At 41.3% G+C, this 10,315-nt stretch overlaps 1 protein-coding gene across 2 annotated transcripts in view; it reads right to left on the bottom strand.

The window, feature by feature from the left end:
- Nucleotides 1-7,784: 7,784 nt before the first annotated feature.
- Nucleotides 7,785-10,315, bottom strand: part of fgf11b (fibroblast growth factor 11b) — a 35,628-nt gene continuing 33,097 nt past the window's right edge. For both annotated transcript variants that reach the window (XM_056408012.1, XM_056408021.1), the window contains exons 4-5: nucleotides 8,043-8,241; nucleotides 7,785-7,941 (exon numbers count right to left, since the gene is read on the bottom strand). In XM_056408012.1, the coding sequence (XP_056263987.1) occupies nucleotides 7,805-7,941; nucleotides 8,043-8,241 (336 nt within the window). In that variant the 3' untranslated portion in view covers nucleotides 7,785-7,804. The remainder of the gene's footprint in view (nucleotides 7,942-8,042; nucleotides 8,242-10,315) is intronic.

Here is a 10,315-nt window from a genome sequence, read left to right as displayed (position 1 = left end):
GTGTATAATATATATATATAAAAATTAATGCATGTGTATAGGTCCTGTTTGTGCATATGTGTATTTGTATATATATATATACACTACCATTCAAAAGTTTGGGGTCACCCAGACAATTTTGTGTCTTCCATGGAAAATCACACTTTTATTTATCAAATGAATATAAAATATAGTCAAGACATTGACAAGGTTAGAAATAATGATTAATATTTGAAGTATAAATTTTGTTCTACAAACTTCAAGCTCAAAGGAAGGCCACTTGTATAGCTTATATCACCAGCATAACTGTTTTCAGCTGTGCTAACATAATTGCACAAGGGTTTTCTAATCATCCATTATCGATTATCAAACACAATGTACCATTAGAACACTGGAGTGATCGTTGATGGAAATGGGCCTCTATACACCAATGGAGATATTTCATTAGAAACCAGACGTTTCCACCTAGAATATTAATGTACCACATTAACAATGTATAGAGTGTATTTTTGATTAATTTAATGTTATCTTTATTGAAAAAACAGTGCTTTTCTTTGAAAAATAAAGACATTTCTAAGTGACCCCAAACTTTTGAATGGTAGTGTATATATATATATATATACAACAAAGTATACATTAATATATGATGTATGCCCTGTGCCCTGTCATGGAAACAGGATCTCGAGGAGAGGCGTCTTCGGTCTGGGATCTTGTGCACATCAGGAAAGAGCTCTCTGCCACTGGGTGGCACTGCCAGATATGTAACGTTCAAGGGCCTCACACAGTGACACTGGAATAATTGCCAGTGACCCTAAAGATGGAATCAACTATCCTGTGAAACCAGCCGACTGGACCTAAACGTCGCCAGCACATCAATGTGGGGGCGTAATCGGGATGTAGTGCGGCGGATTCTTCCGCACAAAAACATTGCAGAGAACTCATTGATGTGCTCAGATCAAGTTTTCTCTGTTTCCTTTGATCCTCTTTTGCAGCTGAAGATGTGTGTCTTTCACTGATGAAATCTGACATAAGCAGGTGTTGATGAATGAGTGTTTGCATATACGGCCTCTGTAGTCTGATATGATCACGACCTCCACTCTGATATCCAACTTTTAAAAAAGAGTTGAAGTGTGTGGGTATCAGCTTTTTTGAGCAGTTTAAAAGCAGGCCAGTCTCAGGATTAAATTGCACACAATTGATACTCTAGATACTAAATGTGTGGTGTGACTTGGTTTTATTGTATTGTTACAATACAATTGCGTCCTGCACTGGGACCTAGGGAGCCACCAACCTATATAGGAGACTACAGCATTTAAGGGACTTTAAAGAAACTGAAGGAAAAAGATGACATAATATCAGAGGGCACTGCAGTGCTTACAATCATACAAATATATTGTTATTTTATTGAATAATATTCAAGAATAAGACATCTCCTTTCAATTCATGTCGGAGTTATTGTAGAAATGTACACAGGTCTGATGGCAAACATGGAGACAGGGTGAATCGAGGGCTTGAGTCTGTAGATACTGACAGGGAGTCATCCCTCATGAGCCGAAGAACAGTGACGTATGCATGCTTTGCAAAAAGATTCCCTTGTCAGTTAAGACAATTTTCACTTTGTAGCCTGCAAATCCTGATTGTAGTTTGTTCGCCTGTTTGTTTACCTTCCTTGAGTGCAGGCCGGTAGTTCTCATTGCATATTGCTGGTCTTCATTCCTGTTTGCTGCTTCCTGAAGTAGTCCAAGAAGCCAGTACATTCCGAGCCACTTGCGTTGGCTCTTGTTGTGAGGAGTCCAACACGTGTCTGAATCCCTGGTGACACTCGGGAGGTGCCTGAGGATCCAGGCCGTCTTTCTGTGGCTAATCAGTGCCGAGGCCCATTTTTATTTATGGCTTCTTCTTTTTTTTGTGGTTCTTTTTCTTCTTCTTTTTTTACATTTTTTAAATTTATATGGAAGACAAGAAGATTGGAGTTATAGTATAGTTATAGTAGGAGATAGAGGTTGGGGGGAACTTCCTGGAAGACTTGCGTGACCATAACTCTGAGACCACCAGGGTCATTGCTGTGTATGACAGGACTCATATTGGTTTAAGGTTGTAATCCTGCTGTTTTCACTTGAATGCATTGCATCTTTCACGAACACACAACTCAATCACAAGGTGGGACTCAGTCTGTGTTCAGTTCATTCGAGGGGGGGGGGGGCGGATAAAACAGTGCCGACCAAAGACAAAAACACACCAAATAGGGAGCAACATTTGGACGGCAACAACAATTCGGAGGAGTTTGCATTAGGAAGGAAACATTACAAGGTAGAACAACTGAAAGACAAAATAATCCTCAACACCGATTATTTAAATACATTTCTGACAAGAATAGACCTGACATAGTACATCAGATATAAACTAATTGTATTATTGACATAACATACATGTAAACTGGCTGCATTCCGTACATGTTGTCCCTCTGGACATGTTTGGTTGTCTGGAAGGATGCTGCTACATTGTAGAGAGATCAAGATCAAATTTAATCAGGAAAGTATCATGCTTTCAATATTGAATACTTTGGAACTGTGAGCATGGCACACATCCATTCGCACTCTAATTTGAAGATTGATTTATCCTCTTTCTTTTTTTATGGGTTTTGATTACTCATTGGCAAAAAAAAAAAATCCCTAATTTCTAATCCCACTTGAGTTTTGCAAGGTTTTTGCAGAAGAAAAAAAACAAAACGGTATTTCCTACTGCTAAGTAGAGTGCTATATATTTATTGGAAACAATTATTCGGTACGGAATACTGTGGCGTACCATCAGTAATTAGCAGTGATATTTTATCTTATAATAAATAAAATGATTCAATAGAAGAGCACCAATCAAGTGTAAGGAGCTTGTCACATTTGGACGTGTCGCACTTAAAGCATAACAAGGCATTAGAACCAGCGACAGTTACCATAACATTACAGCATGATGTAAACAACAGAACCTCATCAGACATTGTGAAATGTGAGCAAATGTGAGTGTGATTGGATTGATGTTTAGAAAATATGCCGACAAACCATACAATGCTTCTTTGGGGCCCTCATCAACCAAGTGCTTCCATTAGTGGGAGCCACTTATACACAGATTCTCTATAATTAGACAAATTTGCATGACAAACATTTCAGTATGCAATTATGGTTCAGAAGACGTTGGCGTCAGTATTTGGGGCCGAGACCGACTGTGAATAATTGCCGTTCTACAATGTTAGAATTCAACGTTGGAATGAACTGTTATGTGGACAGGGACGAGCTTCTGTGTGATCTGTTTTTCTAAGTTGGATCTTTGTGAGAATAGTTTTTTGGTTATTCACAAAAGGACCAGAGCATCATTTGAAGTTTTCAAAACGTTTTGCCCCTTTTTGTAAAAAGAAGAAAAAAAAGACAATAAAAAAAAATTATACACCTAATAAATTAACAGAGCCATGGCTCATGTTGTGCACATTATGTTATGCTAACGGCGCATGGTATTGCAATACTGTATTCAGTGTGATTTGAATGCCTTTTCTTTTCTTTGTAATACGCTTCCAATCAGAAGCCACCAAGGATTGCTCTGAAAAAATGCCCCTGGATGTCGGTAGCTGTTGTACAGTGGAATAAAAGTATTACATCTCTACTGCACTGCTCAAACATAAACACGGGTGATGACTTCGCTGCAGTATAATATCCATTATTGCCTGTTATTCCCACTAATGCTGACAAAGTTGGGATCTTCCCTGTTTGTTTGTAATGATCTGCCTTGTAATTTTTAAACGCTTCAATCAGTTCCCAGTGCTTAAGACTTCCTCCCCACTTGACCTTCAGCAGAGACGTGTCTCACAGGAAAGCATTGCTGCCGATGCTCGCACTGTTTCAAACAAGAGGACACGCAAACAACTTCTGTTCTTGCCCAACTGGATTCTTCGTTGAGTTTTCAGTTAGAAATCAAGAGTTCATTATGAGCAAATGGATGTTGCTGTCTCAGGCCGACCTCAGGGACATTTTTTTACACCCATCACAGGGTGGCTGTTCTCTCGTTTGTGTTTTATTGAGTCTATCGATCATCGTTTCAATCTCCTGCCCTTTCCTTTTCTCCTTGCCTCTCTGTCTTGTCTTATCTTACTCTTCATCATACACACACACACACGCATACACACACACACACACACACACACACACACACACACAGTCAGGACACACCTCCACAAACAATGTAGTGTTGAAAAGAAAGTGAATGGGCTGCAGATTACGTAGGCTGTGGTTAAAGAGAGGTGAGTAGGGCACATAAACCACATCTGTGTTTCCTTTATTTTTCAATGTCAACACCTCGCTGTTAGCTTTTCAAGGTAAACGCATATTCACGCAACACTTTCTGACATCTTCAAAATACTCGACATCCAACTAGCTTTTGCTATCTACCTAACGTGAACATTTTCCCTCGTAACTTTTACATTCAACAGCAGCGCTAGTTTCACTCAATGTCCTGCATGAAATGTCTACTTTCTGTCGCCTTCACTGCTGCACTAACTTCTCCAAACCTTCCCAACATCCTTTACTTTCACATTCATCGCAACAACGTTCTCTTTGAATCTTCCTGTCCTACATTCTACTTCGTTCTTCACTGAACATTCAACATCAGATGACGCAACATTCTCTGTTCCTGTCCATTTACATGCAGTTTCACCATCGCACAACTTCCTGTGGCCTTTCTCAGTCATACCACAAGCACTGGTCCCTTTTTGGTCAAGAAATCTATGGAGGATTTGGATCTCTATGATGTGTTCAAGGAACATTTAATTTAATTTAACAAAATGCTGGTTAAAGCAGTTTAAAAAAAATCATTTGCATGATTTGTAGATTTCCATCTGGGATGAGGGAAACTACACTGACAGTTATGAGACATAATGATTAACCAAGGAAATTATAAGCAGATGAATTGATAAAGAAAGTAATTCTAAGATGCAGCCCCACTATGTTAACGAAGAGAGAGAAAAAGTCTCATTTAGGCATTCAATATTCCCTTGCTGACTCACACACTGCTTTGCACCTTCAAATACTTTCCTTTCATAGAGCGGACCTATGCTCAGCTTTGAAATGTGATCTGGTATGAAGAAGCTCCCAGGTGGAATACACAAAAATTGAAAATTATATGAGAAGTAATGACTAAATAAGCCCAAAGCATACACACTGTGATATAGTACATTAGTTAGTGTTGCACAGTTAGAAACCATTCCAGGCTGTACCAAATTCACAAGAGAGAGGGAGTGCTGGCTTGTCAAAAATAGAGATTTGTAAGTCTAAAATGCAAAATCTGCTACACGACCAAAATATCCAAATTTGTACTGTATGATATTCCTCCTGGAAAAGCCCAGAAAATGAAAGACTTAATGAAAAAATGCAAAGCTCTCCAACTAATTTCCTCCATAGACCCCTTGTCATAAATAGCTCACAGTGCCTTACATGCCGCTTTGTCTTACATTAATTATCATATCCACATGCCTCATAAAACCCGACCAAGAATCTCGCTTACTTTGCCGCAGAAATTCCTTATCAACATTCCTTGAAGAATACACCTGCTAATCTTTCACTCTTTCTAAATAACTGCCTCCGTGCGCCGACCTCTTTACAATTCAACACACTGTTTCCGACTTACTCCCGTCCTCACTCCAGCACATTCGTAAAGCCCCCGATTCACATTCTGTACCCCCTCTTCACATTATGTTACCATTCAAATTGGACCCCATCCCAATGCTTTGAACCTCCTAGAGATTATCTGTGATGGCTAGCGACCATATAATGAGCTTTCTTTTCTTCTTCCAGTTTGCCTTCCACTTCTCCCAGCGTCGCTCTTCCTGACATAACAAGGGGACTCGTGTTCGGTGGTTTCCCCCTCAGTGGGTGACCGGAGCAGACAGCACCCAACAGCAGCCGGCGTCAACGTTACAAGCCAAGACCCTGACAGCTCCCATTTAGAAGCCTTGACGTCTATATCAGCTCATTACATGTCTTTTTCTAGAATTGGATCTAATAAGAGACCCAGGGCAAATACAAATTTATGAAAAATATTAGATCAATGAAGTACCATAGGTGGGTCCTCTCTGCTCTTTTAGAATGTACACGTTTATCTAAAGCCAGTGGAAAAGGCCAGACGGATATTCCTCCTGATCTCGTGCCCCGTCTCAAGGACACGGTAGAGGTTAGCCACAGAATCTATGTAGCTCTCCTCTGCACTGGATCTCATTTGCACAAAGTGCATCCATACTGTAGAATACACACACACACACACACACACACACACACACACACACACACACACACACATACAGGGTTAAAGCACAATCAAACCGAAACATTCACTCAGACAACTACATGTTTGAGGGGCGATTCTTCCAAGGTGATTTGATAAAGCTAGTGAGTGGATAAACTGCCCGACATCCTCAGAATAACAAGTGCTCCAGCTCAGAGGCTCCTCTGGCTTTGATGTTCGGCTTCAAACCTGGCTTGATGCTGACAGCAGATGCTGAGTGAAGGATACACTATGGCTCCTTTTTTTCAGGTAGCCAAGTTCTGATCCACCATGGATTTAAAACATGACCCATTTGTTAGATGCCATTTATATGTTATTATTATTATTATAAAGCAATAATAAGGAGCCGCCTGGTCGAGAAGAGAGGCTGGAAGGAGGGGGACGCTTACACTCTCACTCGTTCACACACACACTGAGATTAATCTTCTGGTTTATTGGTGCAATATTGCTCACGTGTTTAAGAGTCTGGAGTAAACACTCTGTATGCTCTATTTTATGGCTAATCTTCCCAGGGGGAATAGTATTTTATATAAATCATATTTTAGTTTTATATGACACTTATGCAAGCAGTGTCTCTCTTGTGAGGTACATACATTTTCAATCTGAATGTCTTCTGAACTCCTGATTTTGTCATTATCATCATGGCCTTGCTATTGTTTTGCTCTTAGGTTTTGAGCATTATTATCATCTTAAACATATTTTATTTTATGGTTTCCGTATCCATCTTCATTTCCATCCGGGCTGTCGGGAATGTACATTTTTTATCACAGGAGGGTTCTAATATATTATAAACACAAAATAAAAATACATAACTAATAATGTTCTCCTAGTTTCAATGTCATAAAGTCTTTAAATATAGCTATATCTTTCTCAAACCCTCATTTTGCTCATGTGACCTGACCTGACCCAGGATATCTGCAGCAAGCTCTCCTCAGTGAGCCGTTTCATCTCACATTGAGCTTTAGTTGACCTCGGTGATTAGCTTAGCTATACGGCAGATGGTGGGTGGAAAGCTGGCGGAGCCACACTGTCACCAACTTTAGGGCTCAAGAGGGGGGCCTAGGGGTGAGGATTATGATGCCGAGTCAGCGCTGGAAATGCGTGAGTGGTGAATATACAATACAATAGAGCAGACCATTGTGAGAGAAGATGACATTGTCGGTGGGACAAAGAAGCTTGAGCATGACAGAGAAATGAAGAAGACTGCGCATTAGCAAGTCACTGCGGGACAGAGAAAGAGACAGTGAGGAGGAGGAGGGAGGTGGTCGTAGTTTCGGCTCAGGCCGTAGGCTTCCTGACGGGTGAGGGGGGGGGGGGGGGACTTCTCTCTCAGGCTTTCTCGGCTGCTGATTGACCTCCGACCCCATTATCTCTCAGCATCTCGTCGTGCACTTCTGGAATGTGGTGGCCAGTGAGGTGCCATTCCCTCAGCCAACCCTCAGTGCATAATGGGCAACTGTATTCCCAGTGTCACTGCTGCCCTTTGTCCCACCCTCAGTCTCCTGTGCTATGACGCATCAGCCTTGGGAGCTTCTTTCCGTCCGTTCTTCACGGACGGCGAATCTGATGTCTTCACTGTCTTCCGAGGAGGACTCACTGGTTCGGCAGCAAGCTTGTGTAGCGATGGCTCCTTATACATCGCAACTGTGAGACAAAGATAGAAGCTGTTGGTTAATAATAAATGAGGCGATTAATAAGTAAGCAACTGGTTTACATTGTTCTACCGTGACACAAAGGACACAAACCCTCTATAACTTTAGGCAGGAAGTGTGCTGCTCCTTTGCTCTTCTTTACCCGGTTGCCCTTCATGACCTGGCCATCACGGTTGATACCGATATACCAGGAGCGGCCAGACTGGGTCTGGCGATAGAGCATGGAGGAGTATGTAACGTAGTAGTTTTCAAACACACTCTCCTTGAACTTACACTCCGGAGTGAAGTGCTCCTGAAATGAAATATGGAAAAGGGGGTAAGAGGTGCATTCATATTAGCAAATAAAGAAAGAGAAGAAAAAGGATTGTAAACTGTGAAACATGTTTTCTTGAATCTTTGAACATGAACTATATGCATGTGAGCACTCACTTGAAGAGAACAACAACAACAACAACAACAACATGGATATAAGAAGTGAAATACATAAACTATGTGACAGAGAAATAGCCCTAACATCTCTGCTAAACATAACACATTCCCATAGAAGATCAAAAGCACTGAAACACTCACACCTACACCAAAATTAAGTCAGCGTATACACACATATTACATACTGCACATATATAAATGAGTAATTCTGACATCAAATTGTAGTGACTACGTCAGAGGCATCCCGAGTTTAGCCAACAGTATAATGACCAAGGTCCCAGGTAATGAGTTCGGTCTTAAGGAAATGTACAAAATCCTCATGAACAAAATCCTCTCCAAAAATAGTATTTTGGAATCAGTTTTTCTGAAGTATGCATATCCACATTTATTGACTGTTCATCATGGCTGGCTGTGTCCTGTGAGTGATCTTGAAGTGTCGTATGTTATGCTCTGTTTAAGTTCACGTAATTCAGAGTATTGCCTCCACATGGCCCCCAACATGGCGACGGCCCAGCCAGCGGCTACAGGAGCAAGCAGCATTTACCGGAGTTGGAACTGAAGTGTAGCTCAAACAATATATATATATAAGATATTCTGAGGTTTTGAAGTGTGAACAAATACTTAAATGTAGCCAATTTATTCCATTAAGTTGTTCCAGTAGTTGACTATTTGACCAATCGTTTCAACACTAATTGAACAACTTTATTTGTTTGCCATATTGGTTAAAACACAGACTTCAACAGTGTGAACTGCTTACAACTCATACACGTCTAAGTCCATTACGGTTCATAAATATATTTTAAGCAGTCACAAACCAAGTAGATTGAGAACCACTAGATGTTTTTAGACTTTGGGTATGAAGAAAGAATAGTTCGATTAATTAATCTCCCCTCATTCTCTCAAAAGAGACTTATCTATGTGTGCCGTCAAATGTCAGAGACTGGCTGAATCTGATTGGACATTACAAAATCAAATGAACAAAACTTTCTTTAAATCCAACAATATGGCCGGTGGTTGTAAATGATCATGTTCCAGCAGCACGTGCCCTCCCGCTGCATCCTCAACACGAGGACTACTGAACCCTGCATAATGTTGACTGGTGATATTAACCAATAGAGACAGGTATACATCTCGTAGCCTCCATCAGGGTCTTGACAGGGTCCTTCTCCTGTCAGAGAGCAAAGCCAATCTGCTGGATTGATTCAGTGAGAGAAGCCTGGCAGAACTGGCTGAGTGGAGAATTTCTGTGAGACTCGGGATGACAGAGCCAACGAATCGCAACTTGGCATATACGGGCTTGCACTAAGAGCCAAAGGTGGATTGAGAAGGTAAAAGGAGACCTCCAGTTCCACACTTATCACATATCATCGCCCTTCTCCTTCACACACAGCCGTCGTCCTTTTCGCTGAGAAGGCAATTCAGGACTTGGTGCCCTCTCTCCGTCCACTCCTGCTGTCCTCCCACAATAAAAAGAAAAGCAAGAGAAGCCCCTACCCTTAACTCCACACACTCTCCCACATCACAGAGCTATTTTAAGATCCTCTGACAGGTTTGATATATTCTGCTGTGCTAACACAAAGAGGATGGGATCGATAGATGATCCGCTTCATTCATTATTAATCAGGCCAGAGAGAAAGAAGGGTGGGAAGTGCACGAGACAGAAGGGGAAAGGTAGGGGAGACAGGAAAGAGAGCAGAAGTTGGGAGAGGGCAGAGGGGTTGCTGGGTAATAGAGGAGATTAAGAAGAGAGAGACCTGCTTCTTTTTATCTCCCCCAGGACCAAAGCTGGGCTGACAAGGGCTTTAGCATATCATGATGTGACACTGATTGTCCCTCTGAAAAGAAAACCCATCACTCCAACAAAATACCCTTCAGCTCAACCTCCGGGAAGGCACCAGTGATAACCCCTCTCCCAAATCATCCTATAATTAGCTATA

This window comes from Pseudoliparis swirei, chromosome 3 (genome assembly GCF_029220125.1).
Source record: "Pseudoliparis swirei isolate HS2019 ecotype Mariana Trench chromosome 3, NWPU_hadal_v1, whole genome shotgun sequence".
Taxonomy (NCBI): domain Eukaryota; kingdom Metazoa; phylum Chordata; class Actinopteri; order Perciformes; family Liparidae; genus Pseudoliparis; species Pseudoliparis swirei.
Note: the sequence above shows the minus strand (reverse complement) of the source record. Positions and strands in the feature narration are given on the sequence as shown.